This window comes from Schistocerca americana, chromosome 1 (assembly GCF_021461395.2).
Source record: "Schistocerca americana isolate TAMUIC-IGC-003095 chromosome 1, iqSchAmer2.1, whole genome shotgun sequence".
Lineage (NCBI taxonomy): Eukaryota > Metazoa > Arthropoda > Insecta > Orthoptera > Acrididae > Schistocerca > Schistocerca americana.
In genome coordinates, this window is record NC_060119.1 from 421,543,573 (window position 1) to 421,568,854 (window position 25,282).

Sequence of the window (25,282 nt, forward strand, 5' to 3'; positions counted from 1 at the left end):
GCGTGCCTTTCCCATTCTACACACAGACAGCATGCTAACAGATACTACATGCACTGTGCTTTTGCCTGACTAACAGTTATTCCGTGGCATGTGATACTGTTATCACCTGGATGGTTTTATGTTATTGGAAGTCAGTGGTCATAATGTTCTTGCTGATCAGTGTATTATACTTTCCAATACAACATAGAATCACTCCATATATTATTTATATAACTTTGTCTGAGGATTCTTGTCTGTGTAAATTGTCTGTCTTAATACATATCTGTCAGACTAGTTAAAAATGTTAATTATTTAGACAATGAAGACGTCATGATCTTATCTTCCACACCTCACAGCACACTTCCTATGTGGGATGGGAATGGTATGGAGTAAAGTACCGAATCAGTGAGCGCTGAAAATCACAGAAGGACTGCTGTCATCATACTGTCTGTTATATTTGGTGTATCCATCCCAACTTGTGCACGTGTTTGTTAAGAAAGACAAAATTCCTCTCACAGTATGCTAGTTGAAATGGACTGTTAACTAAAACAGGAATTACTTCCAAAGATCATGATAATCATTCATTAGACAGATATCCATGGGCAACAAATATCTCACTCTCACAGAGCAAAACATGCTGAACTTAATTGCTGTACAAGCTTTACTACATGGTGATTAAAATTTAAGTTGTCATGAACATGAAGTCCTAGCAACTTTGTAAATGTTACACTACTAATGACTTTGTCACCCAATACCAGAGCTGGATTTACATTTTCACTTATTTTTCCCAAATTACATTTATTTTGTATAACTTACATTTAGTATCAATTTATTTTCCTTAGATGAAGAGCAGGCCTGCTTAAGGACTTTATCAGTTGTTGTGTGCAACAATTGCTTTGTCTCACTTATCATCACACTAGTGTCATCTGCAAATAGCGTGACTTTGGCTGCACTATCTGGGGTCTGTATGTCATTTATATAGATAAGAAATAATATGGGACCCAAATACTGCCTTGGAGTACTCCAAGTTCCCTTTTCTTTGCATTTGAAACTAAACTGATTTTGTGACTGGACTAAAGTGATATCAGTTGTACAATGCATTTAGTTTTGTGTGTGTGTGATTCAAACCTCTTTTTTCCAGACTCTTGAATACATAGTGCTTCCAATTTTTCGAAATTATTGAATGCCATTATTGACAGATCAACTGCTTTGGAGAGATCTATATTAACTCCTACTATGCTATTTTTTTCAAGATTTCTGATTATTTGTTCAGTGTCACACATTGCTCCTATTTCTGGGATTTTACCTTCCTGAAGGCCATGCTGATAACTTTTAGTAACTTATGATCATTTAGATATTCCTTAATTTGATGCTACATCAATTTTTCAGATGTTTTGGAGACTGCTAAAAGAAGTGACACTGGCTGATAGTTTTCTGGCATATATCTACCCATTTTAAATAGCAGCTTAATTTTTGATATTTTCACCCTTTCTGGAAACTTTCCTTCACTAAATGAATAGTTGGCAATTAATGTCAAAGGTCTTGCAATCTGTGAAACGGTCTTAATTATGACATCTGCCAACATTTTGAGTTTCAAGCTTTCCTGTACCTATTAACATATTGTCTCTCTTTGGTGCTTGTATTGTGTTGGTGTAGATTAGAGTGTATGCCTCCAGCACGTTGATCAACAAAAGTACTCTAAATATAGATATAGTAATTACTGTTAAAATTAAAGTTTTTGGGAGTTAATTTTGTGAGGATTATTTAAGGCCAGTATCACAAATTATTCTTACAGCTCTTTTCTGTAAGACCAGTAGCCTATTAAAGTTACCTTGGATTGGTGCACCTGAGAGCTGCATAGCAGAGAGTACTCCATACACTAGTCACTTCCCTCCTCTTCTGTTCTAGTCACAAATGGTATGTGGGAAGAATGATGATTTGTAAGCCTCCATTTGATTTCTAAAATGTCTAACATTACTTTCAGACTTTTTGTGAGGTATCTGCAGTGAGACAAAAATTAATGATTGATTCTTCTACAAATGCAGGATCTTGGAATTTCAATAGTAAACAAAATTGTGATTCACAACACCTCTCTTGTAGCATCTGGAAATATCTGTACAGTATTTTCTTAACATGTTGTTCTTGTTGTGGTCTTCAGTCCTGAGACTGGTTTGATGCAGCTCTCCATGCTACTCTATCTTGTGCAAGCTTCTTCATCTCCCAGTACCTACTGCAGCCTACATCCTTCTGAATCTGCTTAGTGTATTCATCTCTTGGTCTCCCTCTACGATTTTTACCCTCCACGCTGCCATCCAATTCTAAATTGGTGATCCCTTGATGTCTCAGAACATGTCCTACCAACCGATCCCTTCTTCTAGTCAAGTTGTGACACAAGCTCCTCTTCTCCCCAATTCTACTCAATACCTCCTCATTAGTTATGTGGTCTACCCATTTAATCTTCAACATTCTTCTGTAGCACCACATTTCGAAAGCTTCTATTCTCTTCTTGTCAAAGCTATTTATCATCCACGTTTCACTTCCATACATGGCTACATTCCATACAAATACTTTCCGAAACGACTTCCTGACATTTAAATCTATACTTGATGTTAACAAATTTTTCTTCTTCACAAACGCTTTCCTTGCCATTGCCAGTCTACATTTTATATCCTCTCTACTTTGACCATCATCAGTTATTTTGCTCCCCAAATAGCAAAACTCCTTTACTACTTTAAGTGTCTCATTTCCTAATCTAATTCCCTCAGCATCACCCGAATTAATTCAACTACATTCCATTATTCTCATTTTGCTATTGTTGATGTTCATCTTATACCCTCCTTTCAAGACACTGTCTATTCTGTTCAACTGCTCTTTCAAGGCCTTTGCTGTCTCTGACAGAATTACAATGTCATGGGCGAACCTCAAAGTTTTTCTTTCTTCTCCATGGATTTTAATACCTGCTCCGAACTTTTCTTTTGTTTCCTTTATTGCTTGCTCAATACACAGATTGAATAACATCGGGGATAGGCTACAATCCTGTCTCACTCCCTTCCCAACCACTGCTTCCCTTTCATACCCCTCGACTCTTATAACTGCCATCTGCTTTCTGTACAAATTGTAGATAGCCGATCGCTCTCTGTATTTTACCCCTGCCACCTTCAGAATTTGAAAGAGAGTATTCCAATCCACATTGTCAAAAGCTTTCTCTAAGTCTACCAATGCTAGAAATATAGGTTTGCCTTTCCTTAATCTTTCTTCTAAGATAAGTCGTAGGGTCAGTATTGCCTCACATTTTCCAACATTTCTACAGAATCCAAACTGATCTTCCCCAAGGTCAGCTTCTACCAGTTTTTCCATTCGTCTGTGAAGAACCCGCGTTAGCATTTTGCAGCTGTGGCTTATTAAACTGATAGTTCGGTAATTTTCCCATCTGTCAACACCTGCTTTCTTTGGGATTGGGATTATTATATCCTTCTTGAAGTCTGAGGGTATTTTGCCTGTCTCATACATCATGCTCACCAGATGGCAGAGTTTTGTCAGGACTGGTTCTCCCAAGGCTGTCAGTAGTTCTAATGGAATGTTGTCTACTCCGGGGGCCTTGTTTCGACTCAGGTCTTTCAGTGCTCTGTCAAACTCTTCACGCAATATCATATCTCCCATTTCATCTTCATCTACATCCTCTTCCATTTCCATAATATTGTCCTCAAATACATCGCCCTTGTATAGACCCTCTATATACTCCTTCCACCTTTCTGCTTTCCCTTCTTTGCTTAGAACTGGGTTTCCATCAAAGCTCTTGATATTCATGCATGTGGTTCTCCTTTCTCTAAAGGTCTCTTTAATTTTCCTGTAGGCAGTATCTATCTTACCCCTAGTGAGATAAGCCTCTACATTATTACATTTGTCCTCTAGCCATCCCTGCTTAGCCATTTTGCACTTCCTGTTGATATCATTTTTGAGACGTTTGTATTCCTTTTTGCCTGCTTCATTTACTGCATTTTTATATTTTCTCCTTTCATCAATTAAATTCAATATTTCTTCTGTTACCCAAGGGTTTCTACTAGCTCTCGTATTTTTACCTATTTGATCTTCTGCTGCCTTCACTATTTCATCCCTCAAAGCTACCCATTCTTCTTCTACTGTATTTCTTTCCCCTATTCCTGTCAATTGTTCCCTTATGCTCTCCCTGAAACTCTGTGCAACCTCTAGGTCTTTCAGTTTATCCAGGTCCCATCTCCTTAAATTCCCACCTTTTTCCAGTTTCTTCAGTTTTAATCTACAGTTCATAACCAATAGATTGTGGTCAGAGTCCACATCTGCCCCTGGAAATGTCTTACAATTTAAAACCTGGTTCCTATATCTCTGTCTTACCACTATGTAATCTATCTGATACCTTTTAGTATCTCCAGGGTTCTTCCATGTATACAACTTTCTTTCATGATTCTTAAACCAAGTGTTAGTTATGATTATGTTGTGCTCTGTGCAAAATTCTACCAGGCGGATTCCTCTTTCATTTCTTACCCCCAATCCATATTCACCTGCTATGTTTCCTACTCGCCCTTTTCCTACTCTTGAATTCCAGTCACCCATGGCTATTAAATTTTCATCTCCCTTCACTACCTGAATAATTTCTTTTATCTCATCATACATTTCATCAATTTCTTCGTCATCTGCAGAGCTAGTTGGCATATAAACTTGTACTACTGTAGTAGGCGTGGGCTTCGTGTCTATCTTGGCCACAATAATGCGTTCACTATGCTGTTTGTAGTAGCTTACCCGTACTCCTATTTTTTTTATTCATTATTAAACCTACTACTGCATTACCCCTATTTGATTTTGTATTTATAACTCTATTCACCTCACCAAAAGTGTTGTTCCTCCTGCCATCGAATTTCTTAACATAATAGTTACAAATATGCTTTTGGACAAGGAATTTTCTTTAAGTTTTTATTTCATGATGCATGGCCATCCTCAGAAATTTTACAATCAATTCTTCTTATTTTTTCTTTTTACAATTTCACTACCTATGTATACTTTCACAGCTGTGTGTTTCATATGGATGCTGTGTTCAATTTCACTACCTACGTATACTTTCACAGCTGTGTGTTTCATATGGATGCTGTGTTCAAGAACTATTTATTAGGAACTTGGATATTTACAGTCTTTACACATAATCACTTGTTTATTAAGTTTCATAATGGAGCAATTTGAATACGTGACCAAGTAGGCTCTTTTTTCTTGAAAATATCATGATGCTAACTGCTCTTCTACTGTGCTGGTATGTAACATCAACCACATATCATTAATATTAGTACAAAAATGTATGGAAAGTTCTGGTTGAGAATTACAAATTGATTAGGAATAAAGGAGACGTCTCATGAAAAGGCAGAAGTGCTATGTCGTTGAGAGGTTCACAAATGAAAGTCAGCACTCACTGAGCACAATGTAGGGAGACAGGTGTGTGTTTGTGAATGAGTGTATGTGTGTTTGTGTGCATGTTTTTCCCAAAAGCTTGATAAAGGAAGTGGATTCTGAAAGCTATCCAAGGTCTACCATTTGTTTGTGCACCTATTGATGATACAGTACTTCTGCCTTTCAGTGAGTCATCTCCTTTATTCCTAAATAATTTGTAATCTCAATACATTTCTTTTATCCAGTATACATTTGTTTAATGTGTACCTTTTCACATTTATTTGCTTACTCCTTTGTTAGTGCAGGTTCTCAAAGGAACCAGCTGATGAAGCGCGCCACACTTTCAATGTTCTCTGGTTGGACAGAGGGCTACCAGAATCTGAAGTACCAGGGTTCCGTGCCATTGTTACATCTGTAGCATATGACTTTCAAAGGGTGGCTGCATTATTGTTACGTGTTCTAGCTGCCGGTTTTGGTAAGTGTGCTATTGAAGTTATGACAGAATTGTGAAAACAGCTTTAGGGAACTTATAAAACATGAATCAAGTCTTAGATGAGGAATTAAAATATCATACTGTGCCATAACTTCAAAAATTAATTTATAATTTTGCCCTATTTTTTATATGGACAAATTTGAAATTTTGATTAATATGGTAGTGTAAAAGTAACTTTGTAAATTTATCTTTGTTGATAATATTATGAAAAGAATAGATTGCTACTGATGACGTGGTGAGTAACACTCTATCCTTTTCACAATATTGACTTTTTTCTATCATGTGTTTTCCATTGTTTGATGGATCTTTGTTGTTTATTCCTCACTATCTAGTTGTGTGTTTCTCTGTTACGTAAAACATTCCACTAACCTTTAGGTTCAGAGTGGCTTGTTTTTATTTTTAAGACTTTCAGTCTCTTTCTGAAAAGTTTTTTTTTATCTATTCATTTGTTTTACTCTGTAGTCAGTGAGTTTCATGTTCCATGGATCATTTGTTTGATAAATTGTAATGATTTGAAATGAGTCATATTAAATTTACGTTGCAAATTAATTTTTAAATATGACTGACTAGCTTTTTTAATATACAGAAATGAAATAGTAGTTCCTATCAACCAACTTTTACACATTACAGTAATAGAAATTCTTCTGTAGACTAGAATAGAAGGAACTGTCAGAGAAAAACATTCTCAGTTTGTTTTCAAATTTTACTTTGCTGTCTGTCAGACATTTTACATCACTGAGTAAGTGATCAAAAGTGTTGGTTGTAGCATTGTTCACCCCTTTTTGTGCTAAAGACAATCTTAATGAGGTGCAGTGAATGTTGTTTTTCTTCTGGTATTGTAATAATGTGCATCATTGCTCATTTTGAACTGCAGTGTTGTATTTTCAACAAACTTCATGAGGAAATAAGTTTTTTATGGAGCAGTAGTCAGAATGCCTAACCCCTTAAGCAGATTTCTACAATATGATCGCACCACATATTATTCTTACAATAAATTTTTGAGCAATGAAGACTTTCTTTCTTAAAGGTGAGTTACCCTAGAACATTATTCCATATGACATCACTGACTGAAAACACTCAGAATATATTAACTTACTGATTTGTTTGTTTCCAAGATTCACAATGATTCTAAGTGCTGATGTGGCTGAACTAAGCTGTTTTATGAGTTTCAAAATGTGTTTTTTTCTGTTTAAATTCTCATTAATGTGGACACAAAAAATTTTGAATTTTCTATCCTAATTATTATTTACTCACCATGTGTTACATTTATCATCAGTGTAATACCCCTAGATGTGCAGAAATGAACATGTGTCTTTTTGAAACTGAGAGTGAGACCTTTCACAGAAATTCAAACAATGATACTTTTAAGAACATGTTCTTGTTTCTCCTGTTGCTGCATGTGTGCTTTGTTTGATTATGATACTAATGTCATCCACAAAAAGAACTAAATCTGCTTGTTGTATATTAGACAGAAAATCAATTTTATATACATAAGAAACAATAGCAGTCCTCAGACTGATCCTTGGGGAACCCCATACGTGATTTCTCTCCAGTCAGAAGAATCTCACCTGAGTACATCGGCTGAATTACTAAGTACAACTTTCTGCATTCTTTTCATTAGATATAAAATTATTTATTGGTTGGCTGTATCACAAGTTTCCTAAAACCTTAGTTTATTTAGGATAGTACTGTGATTCACACAATCAAATGTCTGAGATAGGTTGCAGAATATACAAGCCAGTGCTGTTTTGCTATTTAATGCTTGTAAAATTTGTTGAGTGAATGTGTTAGTAGTATTCTCAGTTGAGTAACTCTTCTGAAACAACTGTGATTTACTGGGGATATGATTTTCTCAGGTGGGATAGTAGTCAAGAATACATCACCTCCTCAAAAAATTTAGTAAATGATGCCAGTAGTGAAACAGGTCAGTAGTTATTGACATCTCTCCTATCACTTTTCTTATAGAGAGGTTTAACAATGACATATTTCGATCTCTCCATAAAAGTACATTGAGTTAGTGATGCATTACACATTTCAGATTTGTCGGAACAAAACTTTAGTACTATATTGGAGATGCTGTCAAATCCAAATGAACTTTTATTTTTAAGAGAATATAGCAGTCTCATAACACCAGAATGAGAAGTTGGCAATACATTCTTATGATTGAATTTTATGAGAGTTGCAGCTTATGCAAGAATAGCTTTTAAGGAACACAATTTTCTGAAAGAAATTGAAGGAGAATGTTAAAATCATTACCTCTGAAGCCTTATAAGCCTACACTACTACAAATTGTGAATGAGATGATCCTGATCAAGGGCATGAATTGTGTGAGTTATGTGTGATCTACAATAAAAGTGATCCAAAATTTTTCAAAACTATCCTGTGAATTGATGAAGCAAGCTCTAAGTTAAATGGAAGAGTTAACAACACAACTGTGTGTACTGGCCTTCTGCCAATCTGCAATTTGTTATTGAGGAGCAGTTAAATGTTCCTGGTGTTGCAGTTTAGGCTGGTACATGAAGCAAAGGTGTGATAGACCCTTATTTTTCCAATGGGACTGTGATTGTGGGAAGGTATCTTGAAAAAATCTTATGAGAAGCTATTATTGTGTTTGAAATTGTACAAAATAACCACATTTAGCAACAAGACAGTGCCCCACTGCACTACAGATTACATGTCCATACAATTTTGGGTGACAATTTTCAAGAGTGGGTAGGAAGGCGGCATAAAATCATTTGGCCTCCAAGATCACTTGACCTCAAACCATATGATTTTTCAATGTGGGTGATACTGAAAAAGTTTTCATAACAAAAATCAATAAACATAAAGCAGATGATTTAATTGTACAAGCATTGTCATAGATGGTAAGTCTACTGCTGATCTGGAGACTGATGTTAATGATATACTCAGAGAAGTTACAGCTTGGTTTTCAATTAATTCTCTTTCAGTTAATATTAAAAAAACTAATTTTATACAGTCCCACACAAAAAATAAAGCTCTAGAAAATATAGTAATTGCTCATGACAACCTGGAACTAGAACAGGTGCAATCCACTAAATTCCTGGGGGTTCACATTGACAGTAGGCTAAACTGGGAACAGCATGTGTCCCTTACTCTAAAAAGGCTTTCATCAGCAACTTTTGCTCTAAGAATCATTACTCATTTTGGGGACATCAACATTTTAAAACCAGCTTACTTTGGATACTTTCACTCATTGATGAGTTACGGCATAATATTCTGGGGTAATTCACCAGCCTAAAAAAAAAATCTTAACTGCTAAGAAGAGAGCAGTCAGAATCATGTGTGGGGTTCCTCCATGAACCTCATGTAGAAAACTTTTTACACAGTTAGGTATTCTGACCACAACATGTCAGTACATATACTCTCTGATGAATGTAGTTAATAAAGACTATGCTCAGTATGAAACAAATTGTTCATACCATAACTACAATACTAGAGGTAAAGATGATCTACATGTTGAACTAAAAAATTTAACATTTGTACAGAAGGGAGTAAAGTATGCTGCTATAAAGACTTTTAATGCATTTCCTAATTATATTAAATGTACAAGAGAAAATGAAACGCTGTTCAAAGGTATGTTAAAAAGTACCTGCTTGACCATCCACTGTACTCGTTAGATGAATTCTTTTCCAGAAGTAATGCCCTCCGTTAATAATAGATGTATTTAGTCTCTTAGTTTTTTGATGGACGATACAATATTAGGTTAATGTTATAATGTTAATGTTATAGTTATAATGTTATATTGAGAATTGCTATACTAGTTAAATGACAGCTAGTAAATGAGAAAAAGTGATACTTATTAATATCTATATCATTGTATTGTATTACTACTCTGTAGCATTAATTGTATTTGTACAATTGTATTGACGCGTTCCACATCCAGGCGAATCACTCGCATGTACGGATCTATGGAATATGCATACCAAATAAAATAAAATAAATAGAACAAGAATTTGAGAGCATTTTTGGCAATAATAGGAAGTTAATGTGACAAGATATGTAATTTGGTGTTTAGACGATGTGTTCAATGTCTATATAAAAATGGACGCTTTGAACAATTTCATTAGTAAAAATTGCTTTGTGTAATCCATTGAAATTATGAAACACTGTACTACATTTTTGGTTGGCTGCTTTTTGCTGTACCCTCTATTATCCAATGATATTGTGTGAGAGAGTTGATGACAAGTTACCAGTTATGATGAATGTGAAATTATGAAAATATTAAATAAAAGGTATTCTTATGGTAAATGTTCCAGCTGACTAGGAGCTGGATGAGTAATACTTTCATTAATAGTAGAGGAGAGAGAGGGAGGGTGGGGAGGAGCAGAGAGAGAGAGAGAGAGAGAGAGAGAGAGAGAGAGAGAGAGAGAGAGAGAGAGATGTTCTTTGAAGAACCAGAAATTGTGCAAAAACATGCTTGTGTTGTCCTGATTCAGATACTTTTCTTCAGAGCTTCCAACAGATTATCTTCTTGACATGCACCGTGGAATGCTGGGAGAAGACAATGAAACATGTGTCCGACTACTCTACTATCCTCCTTGGACACCAGAAATAGATGAGGCAGCAATACGCTGTGGAGAACATACTGATTATGGCTCATTCACTCTGTTGGCCCAAGACTCAGAAGGAGGCCTAGAGGTTAGTTCATTTGATATTTTTTCCATGAAGCTATATTCCAAAGCAGTTATATTCCAAAGCAATTATTCATTTTCCTCAAATTTTAAGTGATATGCATGATGTTATAGAACATGACGTTGCCAACAGAATCTTAAGCTCTCAACAGAAGTTAATGCATATCCAGCAGGATAGTTGCCAGTGAGTTCTTAGTTTTTTGCCCAGTAACTGCTGGCAAGTTTAAGAAAATTTTGCAGTGGTGTATTCTCTACCCAGAATTGACCTCTGCGTAAATTATTTTGTATCAGGTGTTATAGCTGCATGTATAACAGTTACATCGCAAACATTTTATTGATAGTTACAAATATCACTCAAGGATAAATATACTGGCACAAAGAGTAAAAATATTTATGACATTGAAGAGGGCTCTGCATTTATTTCAGTTATTTACTTCATGAAATAGTTTTATCTTATATATATCTTAGGATCAACACTGTTTATCTTTTATTATGTTATCCCAAAAACACTTTTACATAGCAGTATGAACTGAAAAAGTCATCAATACACTACATTCATGCAGATTTATTGATAAAATTTTGACCATTTATAATGACTTGCAGTGGAATTAGCTGGTTTTTCATGCTTTCCATCTCAGTTTGTTTAATGTTGTAATGTAGAAAAAGTCAGCAAAGAGTTTATTATACAAAGCAAGCAGTAAAAGTGTTGAATAATGGTGTTGGAGCCCATTACTTTACTTCTCAGTACTTTTAGCTGTAACTACTGTTGTTAATAATATATTATAATTTCATATGAACTATGACAAACACAACAAAAACAACAACACAAGGTATAAAACTTAATTTCTGTGTACACTGTGCTTTATTATGTAAGATTCATAATAAAGTACTTTATTCTGATGCAAAATTCTTAAACTAGTTCATCCTAGACACAATGCATGCTGCATGCATGAAATGTGGAAGCCACAGAAACTGAAGAGCAGTTTAAAGGCACACATTATTAAAAGTTTGGTTTATAAATTATCTGATCATATAGATTTTGGTCCACCTTTGGAATGCAATGGAGCAGTGATTATGTGTGGCATGAGTCCAACAAGTCCTCGGTAGGTTAGGTTCCCGGAAGTACGTGGGAACAGGTATTTAAGCACAGGTTGTGTAATTCCTGTAAAGTATGGGCACATGGTTTGTTAGTGCAGAGGCGGAGCCTGACAGCATCTCGGATGTGTGTTGTTCTCCTCAGATGCTGGTCCCTGTTTTGACCAGAGCCAAGGCTGGAATCTCTCTACACATCGGTCGGGAGGCCTGAAGATGGTGTAATACATCGCCGAAACTGGTAGCCCAATAAAATAACAGTTTGGAAATTAGATGACTTGACTTTCTGTACTGAACAGCTGAGTCCCTCAACCATCTCTGGTTCAATAAAATACTTCTGCTGGCTATGATGCTTACTGCCACTAGTATGCCAAAATATTACGATCACTGCTCGCTATAAGACTGAAAGCCACCTGGTGATGTTGTGGACACATAAATGGAGCAGAAACAATCAGGGAATCATTGTAGTCCACAAATGGGGAAATCCACTGACATAAGCAACTGTGACAGAGGACAGATTCTAATGGCCTGGTATGTCGGAATGAACATCTGGGAAATGATGAAGCCGCTCAGCTGTTCGTATGCTACTTCCATGAACATCTACATAAAGTAATATAAGATGTCACCGGTTGGTGACAAGGTGTTGGACATCCATGCCTCTTCACAGACCATCAAGATTGGAGGCTTTCCCACTCTGTAAAGCTTGATAAGTGGTGATCTGTGGCTGATCTGATGACAGAGAACAATGCTAGTGCAGGCAGAAGTGTTTTGAAGGATGCCATTCAGTGCATATTGTTGAACATGAGGTTCAACATCAGACAACCCCTGCATCCTCCCATGTTACCCAGCAACATCAGCACTTAATCTTTGCAATGGACACAAGTTCATTGAGACTGGACTAAGGACCAATGGAAACGTGTTTCCTGGTCAGATGAACCAAGTTTTTCTGTTACATCATGCTGATGGTCATCACTGGATATGCCATCATCAAAGTAAATGGCACTCAAAACGTGAACCACACCATGGATGCAGGCCAGTTGGGCCAGTAGTATGCTACAGTGGACATTCACCTCAGCTTCCATGGAACCTGTGGTAGTAATCAAGGGTAGCATGGCAGTTGCAAACTACATGAGCATTATTGCAGACTGCTTCCATCCCTTTGTGACTGATGCCTTCCTCAAGGTGTTGGCGTCTTCCAGCAAGAATAACTTTCCATGTCACAAGGCCAGAATTGTGCTACTGTGTTTTGAAGGAGGGAACTCGTGTTCATGTCTTGACCACTAAATTTGAAATTATATTATATCATCTACTGTGGTACTGTATCTCACAGTTTGTTTGAATTTTACTTTTATTACATAAAGTGATTGAACTTAAAGAGCAAAAATGCTGTGATGGAAGTGTTAGAATTCCTATACTCTTTGAAGGGTCCTCTACAAGAGGTTTGATTATTTTAGCTTTGTATTGTAATTTTATTCTTTACTTTTGTACAGTAAATGAGTTATTGACCTTATATACATTACCCCAGAAGTCTTATGTAAGATAACAATGTCTGAAATTATCTCTTTCATAATATAGATATAAATATCCTTAACAATGTAATATTATTTTTATTCAAAGCCATTTAAAAATGTTTATATTTTGCTCCAATTTTTCTTCATTTATTTTATGCTATTATGTACAGTGCCATTGACAAAAAAATCTTAATAGACATTTCTGTATTGTCATTCCCATTGCTGAATAGAAATAATCAGCACTTGTTTTGATTTCATAGCCAAAATGATAAAAATATCATTGCATTTTATCATTTTTTTCACTCCAAAGGGGCTGTGTTTTAACACATTACATAATAATTTATTAGTATTTTAGTATATAATGTGCCCACATATGATTTTGATATGTAAAGCTACAGTATGACAGAAGTGCCAATGTATTTTACACTAGAATTCTTGGATTCAGTAAAATAAAATTCCCATTGACCTAATCAATTTTCTTGAAAGTTCTACATAGTATTATTTCAAGTTTTATTTTGTGATAATTACCATTTCCTTAGTAGTAACATAACTTTCATCGTAATGAATTTACATTTTGAAAAATGCACAGTTTTATTATATTGTTTAAACCAATTTTTACAATCAAAGGTTTTCAGTGCTCAAGTTTTCCAACCTGAGGAACTGTACAAATATATAAATTGACAAGGATGTATTAAAAGACTGTGGCTTAATGAGTTGGTTGGTTAGTTGATTTGGGGGAGGGGACCAAACAGCGAGGTCATCGATCCCATCAGATTAGGAAAGAAAGTCAGCCATGTGCTTTCAAAGGAACCATCCTGACATTTGCGTGAAGCAGTTTAGGGAAATCACGGAAAACCTAAATCAGGATGGCTAGATGCGGGCTTGAACTATCATTCTCCCAAATGTGAGTCCATTGTCCTAATCACTGTGCCACCTCACTTGGTGCTCAATGAGTCTAATAGGAAAGTGCCAGATTACAAATCTATAATATGATTAAAATTACTTGATAGTTCCCATCTGCCACTTGACACTACTGTGTTGCCACATCCACTGCTGGATGTTAATGTGTAACTCGGAACAGTGTTGGAAGTGGCCACTGGGCGGTATGACAGAATTGTGAGATGCTCTGTTGACAACTGATTTTGAGTGAGCAATGATCGAACTGAGGCAGACAACTGTTTCATAGCCCTGAATTTAAACTCATGTACTGATCTAACCATGACCTCAAGATTTGCAGTGTATCTGAGAAAGTGATCTAATATCATGATCACTTTGTTCCTGGTGTTGAACACTAACATGTATGAGCAAACTCAAGACAGAAAAAATTCATAACATGTTTGTTGCCATAGCCATCTTCTGCAGCAAAATTTCATAAGTCAGTATGATAATGAAGATTATGTAATGAAGTATTAGAAATAAAAAAAAAGAATTACAACTAAACCAATTTAATAAAAATTATAATCAAAGTCTTTTTATTAGGTCTAGAAAAAAAAAAAATGCTACATTCAATAAGATTTGAACCTACGACCTTCCCCACATCAGGTTAATACACTAACCACTATGCAGTGCCATTACAATGTAGAAGGTAATTGCATTTATGTCAATTTTTGAAATTTCTTGGTTATAGGCTCTATCGCCTAACTCAGATTTAATGACTGACAGCGTAGCCTTTGTCTTACTTTTATGATTTAAAATTAGCCTGTTATTTGCCAGTTGTTTTGCTGCCCTGACAACTCTTTTAAATATGGTTTTATAGAGTCTTAACATATTTAATGATATCAATATCTTTATTATATTTTAGTTCTCTGTGCAGTTGTCTTTTCCTTACACTGGAAATTTTTATGCCCTGGGTAATCCACTTCACTTTATTTGTTATTTTGTTGCTGCAGGGTCTACGTGGAAATGTTTCATTAAAGACACCAAGAAAACTATTGAGGTATTTCTCAAAGTTTTCGTCACTTTAGTTACAATGATCAAACGGCCAAGTTTTCTCTTTTAGCTTCTCCCTAAATGTTAGCAAGTCTTCTTCACTAAAGTTCCAGCTCATATGGGCTCTCATACGTGAAATGTTCCTGTCTGTCTGTGGCAGCTCAATGAACAATGCACAATGATCTGAAATACCTAGACCCAGACAAAATTTATACACATCTTAATATACATAATTAGTTAGAATATTGTCAGTACATGTTGTTGATTGCTATTGTCTCTGGTAGATTAGAAGAAATTCAATTTAAAACCATATTTCTTTACTGAGTCAGTGAATCTTGAAGAGTGGCTATTATCACATGTGATACCAATATTAAAATCAGCAGCTATTGCAATTTTTTTCTATTTTTTCTCTACAAAGGTCTTCTATCATAACTTGAAGCTTGGATAAGAATAGTTCTGTTCTGTATATTGAGATTGTTATAACATTTGTTAGTGAGTCCACTATTTCTACCCAACAGCTCTCAAACACACATTCTTCATTTAAATAATTAAGACAGTTTCTGGTCTCATAATTTATATCACTATGTAGAAGTATACAGAAGCCTCCATGTGGCTTGTTTCTTCTGCAAAAGGTACTTGGTAATCTGAAGTTCCCTATTTTGTTTAGAATTTTTATTGTGTCCTCAGTAAACCAGTGCTCATTTAAACAAACAACTCTAATATTTGCACATTCTGACAGAATGATTTCCAATTCGTCTATTTTGGAGCATCAGTGTTTAAACCATTTATATTCCAGTGGATAACATACAGGTACCTACTTTGGCTATTAGTTATGGGCTTTAGCATATTTCTTGCCTGATCATGGTTTGGTTTTGTCTTTCTTAATGCTAATTAGTTTCCCTTATTTTTTATTACCTGGCAAGTGTCTATGAACATCTTACTGAATATTTTTGAGACCAACCTATTCACATGTAGAATATCTTTGGCAAGACAGTTTGCACTTGGCAATTTGTTGGGATCAATGAAAACGACTCCTAGTTTATTGCACTGTTCTTTAATATTGTCATTTATTCTCTGCACATAGCTGTCACTCACCGTTCTCCTGTACACAATGCTACTTATTATTATTCTGGAATTCGAGTAGAGTCTTCTGGCTGTTCAGATGAGGTTCCTTGTGTGGTCTACAATTTCTTCCTCGCTGTTGTTTCAAAGCGAATTTGTTCCCGTATAGATAAAAACACCTTTTAGATTTCTGCTATGCTTATCTGCTGTATTCTGTCTTGAGTTTAAGATGATGTTTAGGTGTGTATGCAATTGATGCGTCCTGATTCTAGGTCAAATGTCAATTCCGGAGTTTGTAATGACTATGTTTTTCAACAGTGAGTCACCTGTAATAAATAATTCACTTTCTGTCTTATTGTAATGCTTCTTTCCGTCTTTTTTGTATGTTATGCTGGTCCACTTAAATTTGTTTGGTTCTTTAGTATCTCCAGTTCCTTTTTTTTTTTTTTTTTTTTTTTTTTTTTCCATAATGGCGGCTGAATTTTTTCATTGTTTGTCAGTTGTATCACTGCATATTTGCCAAAGTAGGTCCATCTAGTACTGGATTTTTTTCACATACACAACACTTTTCTTGTTTCAATGCAATATTTTCTTGCTTTAACAACGTCAGTTCTTCTCTCAGAGCATCAATGTTACTTTGAAGAAGACCAATAATTTCATCCTTAGAACTTAGTGTGGATGTTAATCGTGCATTTTCTTCACTTGTACAGTTGAGGCATGTCCACTGAGTATTGTCATTTATAAATTTCAGACTCAAGTTCGCGCACTTCTCATGTAACCAAAAGTTGCACTTAATGTACCAAATTCCTTTGACTGCATGTTTTATATACTTTCTGCATGAAAAACCATTTAATTTCAAATGATTTTCGAGCATTCTGTCACCACACAGTCCTACCAGCATCATCTTTACACTCCAGTGTTTGATTAATGCTATGTACTTTGTTAGCATTATCATGTTTGATGAAATACGAAATGTAAGGACCACACTCAGGACTAGAGATCCAAACACACCAAGAAAGAAAGCCTGACAATGAATTGGACGTGATCAGACCAAATGTTGTGGCAACAGTGAATGGTTCAGCCATGAAGTCGAGTGCTCTGATTGCAGGAAACCAGCTAAAGGATGTGAACTCTCAACTACCAAGTAATTTCAATCAGGCTGTAAAGATCCAGGTATCAGTTCTCAGTTGGTCCAAGGTAGTGAACAGCACAGCACTTCTGCAAGCAAGATGTTATTGAAAGTATCACACACTTTCCTTCCTCTGATCTTTGAACTGACTTAGCCAGCTACTTTTAGGGGGACCTACAGCTTAACACAAAATTTGAACCACAGAATGAACTGCATTTTTCTTCACATACACAAAGAATTACCAAAAGAGATTGAGGGAAACAGTAAGTGTCCATAATGAACATTGCACAACCAATCTTTCACTTTTAACCCAGACACTCGTGCACTTAGTCACTTAATCTAAGTTGCTGAGAACTTTATTCTTGCTTTTTTTTAACTCGCTGCTGGTTTATTTCATCCTTAGCATATGTGAAATATATTTCATCTGTGAATCATTTAGATAAAACACATTCCAACTTCAGTACTAGCCACAATATCTTTTGTGAACATTTTAAGGGGTGCAAACACATTCTTATTTCATTCTTAAGCAGTACTCTGTCCAACCTATTAATAATGGTACAATCAATTTTTGAAGCTAGTGAAGGAATAAGCAATTGAATTTATTTCTATTGGACATGATTATAGAACACATTTTTAATCATTACCAATTTTAATTGTACATTGACCATTTTTTTTAGAATCCATATATCATAAGCCTATATGGATTCTACAGATGGCCAGTGTTAGGTGAAAGCTGTCGTGATTAAAAACATGTTCTTTTGTTGAACATAAAATAAATAAAAACATGTGTATAATATATGTCAGTGACTCTTTATCACAGGCAGAATGATTATTTTTTTCCCAAAAGTACTACATTCTGGAGAATTTTACCATTTATCTTGATAGTCCTGAAGATGCTTCCTATAGAGAGAGAGGAAATGTTAGGCAGAAATATATGCCTCAGTTCATAGCCTAAATCATGAAAATTGAAGGTTACCAAGAATATATCTATCAAATCAAAAACTGTCGTTATACAACTTTGAAAAGTACTGTACAATACCAAATTAAATAATGGAGCATAGCTTTGAACTTCTTTAACAAATAAGAATTAAAACGAAGCTTTATATCACAGGTGAAAACAGCTGCAGGTGAATGGGCACGTGTTGGCTTCTTACCAGGAGCATTAATTATCAACACTGGAGAGTTGTTATCCTTTTGGACTAAAGGAGAGTACACTGCAATTGTGAGTGCACACATATATTTTCTTTTTCCTATGTAGTTTGAATAACTGATAACACTCCATCAACTGAATTTTATTCTGATGGGTATCAGAAATTTATGAAAAAAAATGTTTCTTGATTTCCTGTGACAATTTGTAGATAAACCAGGTTCTCACCAGAAGATGACATAATAAACCAAAACAGATTTATTAACAAACACAAACTTGCTGCAAAACTTCAGGGAAAGTAATATTCCTTTAGTAATTACTAATAGCATAAGTAATAAGATATAAAATGGAATGAGTACATCAGGTTGGTAGCAAGGAAGGCCAATGCTGGATTTTGTTTTATTGGGGGAATTTCAGGAAAGTGTAAATCAGCCATAAACGAGGTGGCACACAGAACACTAGTGTAACTCATTTTTGATACTGTTCAAGTGTTTGAGATCCCCATCAGGTTGGATTAAAGGAAGACATTGAAGCAATCTGGAAGCATGTTGCTAGATTTGTTACTGGTACGTTCAATCAGCATGCAAGTATTATGGAGATGCTTCATATATTCAAATGGGAATCCCTAAAGGGGAGAAGATGCTCTTTTTGCTAGGCACTGTTGTGGAAATTTGGAGAACTGGCATTTGAGATGCAGCAGAGTGATTCTATTCCCGCCAACTTGCTTTTTGCATAAAGACCATGGAGATGAGATGCGAGAAATTAGACCTCATACAGAGGCTTGTAGATGGTAATTTTTCTCTCATCTTGTTTGCAAGTGCAAGAGAAAAGGAAATGATTAATAGAGGTATGTGGTACCTTCTGCCATGGACAGTACTGTAGCTTGTGGAGTATGTATGTAGATGTAAATGTAAGTGTAGATGTAGAAGTAGAGGAAAACTAGTTCATCTAGAAATTTGACACCAGTACCAAAATTACAAGTAAAAGTTTGTACTTTATTAACTGTGAACATTTAAATGGGAGCTGATAGAAAAAAGCAAATAAGAAGAAGTTTTTGTAAAAGTGTAGAGAAACCTGAAAACTAAATTAACCAGAATGTTTGGCATAAAAATGTACATTAAATAAGTGATGGATGACATGAAACTTCTTGGCAGATTATAACTGTGTGCCAGACCAAGATTCAAACTCGGGACCTTTGCCTTAAGTGGGCGTACATTTCACTTCCATTGGTACCATGTCTCCCACCTTTCAAGTTTCACAGAAGCTCTCCTGCAAAAGGCAAACGTCCTGAGTTTGGGTCTCAGTTTGGCACATGGTTTTAATCTTCCAGGAAGTTTCATATCAGCACACACTACACTGCAGGGTGAAAATTTCATTCTGGAAACAACCCTGAACTGTGGCTAAGCCACGTCTCCACAACACCCTTTCTTTGGAGTGCTAGTCTTGCATCTTTAGCAGGACAGCTTTTGTAAAGTTCGTAAGGTGGGAGGTGAGGTACTGGCAGAAGAAAGCTATGAGGACAGGTTGTGAGTAGCGCTTGGGTTGCTCAGCCAGTAAAGCACTTGCACGCAAAAGTCCCGAGTTTGAGTCTCGATTCAGCACACAGGTTTAATCTGCCAGAAAGTTTCGTATCAGTGCACATTCTGCTGCAAAGTGAAAATTTCATTCCGGAAACAGATAACATATTAAGGGGAAAAATAAATACTCCATAGAAATGTAAAACAAATTATAGTGTTATCAAGAGAAGCTGGTGTGGGAAAGTTAGATTCATTTAGTTTCATGGATCTTTTTATGAAGAATAACTTTCAGGAATGTGTAACTTATTAAGGTTATGTTAATAAATTGAAAGACTTTTATAAATTATGTTAATATTCTGTTTATCTTGGTTAAATTAAAAATTAGCAGGGTAACACCTACTCAGAGAAAAAAAGGTACTGTCTTCTCTTTACCATATGGTGTTGCTGTTTATCTGGTTTAAGGGGAATATGTATGTCCTATACCTACAGTGTTAAATTTGCAATATTGATGACCCATTAGCTCAGAACCATTGAGAGATAGAGATCTGAAATTTTTAGGAAGTATAGTTTCACTCCTTTTCTGATTACTGAACCAGGATCAGAATATACAGACAAATAATTAGTTAGTTATGATTTAAAAAAAAATTATGTTCAATTGTTTTTCGAAAAAAAAGGTCCCCTGTTCCTTCTAAGTAAAAATCATTACAAGTTATGTTTTTGTGGTTCAGCAGGTGCAGTGTACTAAGAGGTAACACTGTGTAAAATGAGGCATATGTATCTGTAATAGTTATTATCTGTAATAGTTCCTGAGATAATGGGTCAAATATTTTAAAAAAATTCATTTCTGTGAAATCAAGTTTAAACATTTTATTTGATATTAATACACATATGGAACCATCCATATCCCCCTAGAAACAGCCAGGCCCATAATCAGCTTTTTCTGGATCATGTACTTGATCATCCTGCAAACCTAGAAGCTTCCTTCTTTTCCTACCTCTTGCTTCTTTAGCCATTTCCTCTGCTGCACACTGCACTTTCATGATCCTGAGTCGATCCATTCGCTGGAAGGCTTACAGTGTGTTGGCTCCTGGAATGATATCAAGTTGTCCTAGTACCCTAATTCTTCCCTTATTGCCATCATTAAACGTTGTCATAGCATCGAAAACACCCAAGCATAGAGTTTTCATACAAAGACATTTTTTGGTATGTGGGTTCAAATGACATTTTTGAAAGACTCATTCTGGGTTTTGCATTCGACCATGGGGACATTTGGAAAGAAGATCAGGATTAACTAACTCTCTACATATTGGCTTAATTACCTCCAGCACTGCAGATGATGTGCTGTTTTTGTGCCTAAATTGTTCCTCTGCACCCACTGCTTGAGCTTTATGGTACCTGCACCATGAATCTATTTATCCTCATCCCTTCAAACCCAGAACCTCCCACAGAAGAAACCCAAAAGTGCCCCACTTGTGGCAGGATACTTTCCGGGACTGGGTCAGACTCTGAATGTGGCTCTCCAGCAGGGATACGACTTCCTCAAATCCTGCCCCGAAATGAGATCCATCCTTCATGAAATCCTCCCCACTCCACCAAGAGTGTCTTTCCGCCGTCCACCTAACCTTCGTAACCTCTTAGTTCATCCCTATGAAATCCCCAAACCACCTTCCCTACCCTCTGGCTCCTACCCTTGTAACTGCCCCCGGTGTAAAACCTGTCCCATGCACCCTCCCACCACCACCTACTCCAGTCCTGTAGCCTGGAAGGTGTACACGATCAAAGGCAGAGCCACGTGTGAAAGCACCCACGTGATTTACCAACTGACCTGCCTACACTGTGAAGCTTTCTATGTGGGAATGACCAGCAACAAACTGTCCATTCACATGAATGGACACAGGCAGACAGTGCTTGTTGGTAATGAGGATCACCCTGTGGCTAAACATGCCTTGGTGCATGGCCAGCACATCTTGGCACAGTGTTACACCGTCCAGGTTATCTGGATACTTCCCACTAACACCAACCTGTCAGAACTCTGGAGATGGGAACTTGCCCTTCAGTATATCCTCTCTTCTCGTTATCCGCCAGGCCTCAACCTCCACTAATTTCAAGTTGCCGCCGCCCATACCTCACCTCTCTTTCAACAACAACTTTGCCTCTTAACTTCCATCTCGACTGACATCTCTGCCCATACTCTTTGCCTTTACAAATGTCTGCTTGTGTCTGTGTATGTGCGGATGGATATGTGTGTGTGTGAGTGTATACCTGTCCTTTTTTCCCCCTAAGGTAAGTCTTTCCACTCCCGGGATTGGAATGACTCCTTACCTTCTCCCTTAAAACCCACATCCTTTCGTCTTTCCCTCTCCTTCCCTATTTCCTGATGAAGCAACTGTTTGTTGCGAAAGCTTGAATTTTGTGTGCATGTTTGTGTTTGTTTGTGTGTCTATCGACCTGGCAGCGCTTTTGTTTGGTAAGTCTCATCATCTTTGCTTTTAGATATATTTTTCCCACATGGAATCTTTCCCTCTATTATATTCATATTTATTTATTTATTTATCTTACATCTCGTAACATGTATTTAACATGCATGGGCAATGTTACAATAATTACATTTAGATTATTGATACACAATATATATAGATTACATGCTATTAAGTAAAAGATCATTTAAGTATATTTAACATAGCATTCATGAGGTCAAATCATGTCAGCACCATACTGTATGGGCACTTAAATATAAGCCATTTTTGTAAATCATTTTTAAAAATTCTACCAGAAAGCTGTTTCAGGTTGTTTGGCAGAGAATTATAAAATATTGCTCCCTTAATGAATGGGGTATTTGTTGTTAGATTCAATCTTCTGCTCACCATATGAAAGTGTGATTTGCGTCTTGTATCGTGATCATGGATTTCCATATTTCTGTTTGTCACTTTTTTGTCTTTTTTCACAGATAATATTGATTGAAACATATATACTGCATAGATAGTCATAATATTAAAATTAATAAACAGGTTTTTGCATGAAGTTCTGGGTCTTACTTTTGCCATAGTTCTTATTACTCTTTTCTGCAATACAAATACCCTTCTTATATTGTATTGGCTACACTCACCTCACAATACAATTCCATAATATAGGTGGCCCCCCCCATGAACCATGGACCTTGCCGTTGGTGGGGAGGCTTGCGTGCCTCAGCGATACAGATAGCCGTACCGTAGGTGCAACCACAACGGAGGGGTATCTGTTGAGAGGCCAGACAAACGTGTGGTTCCTGAAGAGGGGCAGCAGCCTTTTCAGTAGTTGCAAGGGCAACAGTCTGGATGATTGACTGATCTGGCCTTGTAACAATAACCAAAACGGCCTTGCTGTGCTGGTACTGCGAACGGCTGAAAGCAAGGGGAAACTACAGCCGTAATTTTTCCCGAGGGCATGCAGCTTTACTGTATGATTACATGATGATGGCGTCCTCTTGGGTAAAATATTCCGGAGGTAAAATAGTCCCCCATTCGGATCTCCGGGCGGGGACTACTCAGGAGGATGTCGTTATCAGGAGAAAGAAAACTGGCGTTCTACGGATCGGAGCGTGGAATGTCAGATCCCTTAATCGGGCAGGTAGGTTAGAAAATTTAAAAAGGGAAATGGATAGGTTGAAGTTAGATATAGTGGGAATTAGTGAAGTTCGGTGGCAGGAAGAACAAGACTTCTGGTCAGGTGACTACAGGGTTATAAACACAAAATCAAGTAGGGGTAATGCAGGAGTAGGTTTAATAATGAATAGGAAAATAGGAATGCGGGTAAGCTACTACAAACAGCATAGTGAATGCATTATTGTGGCCAAGATAGATACGAAGCCCACGCCTACTACAGTAGTACAAGTTTATATGCCAACTAGCTCTGCAGATGACGAAGAAATTGAAGAAATGTATGATGAAATAAAAAAAATTATTCAGATTGTGAAGGGAGACGAAAATTTAATAGTCATGGGTGACTGGAATTCGAGTGTAGGAAAAGGGAAAGAAGGAAACATAGTAGGTGAATATGGATTGGGGGACAGAAATGAAAGAGGAAGCCGCCTGGTCGAATTTTGCACAGAGCACAACATAATCATAACTAACACTTGGTTTAAGAATCATGAAAGAAGGTTGTATACATGGAAGAACCCTGGAGATACTAAAAGGTATCAGATAGATTATATAATGGTAAGACAGAGATTTAGGAACCAGGTTTTAAATTGTAAGACATTTCCAGGGGCAGATGTGGACTCTGACCACAATCTATTGGTTATGACCTGTAGATTAAAACTGAAGAAACTGCTAAAAGGTGGGAATTTAAGGAGATGGGACCTGGATAAACTAAAAGAACCAGAGGTTGTACAGAGATTCAGGGAGAGCATAAGGGAGCAATTGACAGGAATGGGGGAAATAAATACAGTAGAAGAAGAATGGGTAGCTTTGAGGGATGAAGTAGTGAAGGCAGCAGAGGATCAAGTAGGTAAAAAGACGAGGGCTAGTAGAAATCCTTGGGTAATAGAAGAAATATTGAATTTAATTGATGAAAGGAGAAAATATAAAAATGCAGTAAGTGAAACAGGCAAAAAGGAATACAAACGTCTCAAAAATGAGATCGACAGGAAGTGCCAAATGGCTAAGCAGGGATGGCTAGAGGACAAATGTAAGGATGTAGAGGCCTATCTCACTAGGGGTAAGATAGATACCGCCTACAGGAAAATTAAAGAGACCTTTGGAGATAAGAGAACCACTTGTATGAATATCAAGAGCTCAAATGGAAACCCAGTTCTAAGCAAAGAAGGGAAAGCAGAAAGGTGGAAGGAGTATATAGAGGGTCTATACAAGGGCGATGTACTTGAGGACAATATTATGGAAATGGAAGAGGATGTAGATGAAGATGAAATGGGAGATATGATACTGCGTGAAGAGTTTGACAGAGCTCTGAAAGACCTGAGTCGAAACAAGGCCCCCGGAGTAGACAATATTCCATTGGAACTACTGACGGCCGTGGGAGAGCCAGTCCTGACAAAACTCTACCATCTGGTGAGCAAGATGTATGAAACAGGCGAAATACCCTCAGACTTCAAGAAGAATATAATAATTCCAATCCCAAAGAAAGCAGGTGTTGACAGATGTGAAAATTACCGAACGATCAGCTTAATAAGTCACAGCTGCAAAATACTAACACGAATTCTTTACAGACGAATGGAAAAACTAGTAGAAGCCAACCTCGGGGAAGATCAGTTTGGATTCCGTAGAAACACTGGAACACGTGAGGCAATACTGACCTTACGACTTATCTTAGAAGAACGATTAAGGAAAGGCAAACCTACGTTTCTAGCATTTGTAGACTTAGA

At 36.6% G+C, this 25,282-nt stretch overlaps 1 protein-coding gene across 3 annotated transcripts in view; it reads left to right on the forward strand.

Moving 5' to 3' along the window:
* LOC124602490 (2-oxoglutarate-dependent dioxygenase htyE-like) overlaps window positions 1-25,282 on the forward strand; it is a 185,273-nt gene that overhangs the window by 116,124 nt on the left and 43,867 nt on the right. For all 3 annotated transcript variants that reach the window (XM_047136324.1, XM_047136326.1, XM_047136325.1), the window contains 3 exons: window positions 5,697-5,866; window positions 10,356-10,543; window positions 18,371-18,481. In XM_047136324.1, coding sequence (XP_046992280.1) covers window positions 5,697-5,866; window positions 10,356-10,543; window positions 18,371-18,481 — 469 coding nt within the window. The remainder of the gene's footprint in view (window positions 1-5,696; window positions 5,867-10,355; window positions 10,544-18,370; window positions 18,482-25,282) is intronic.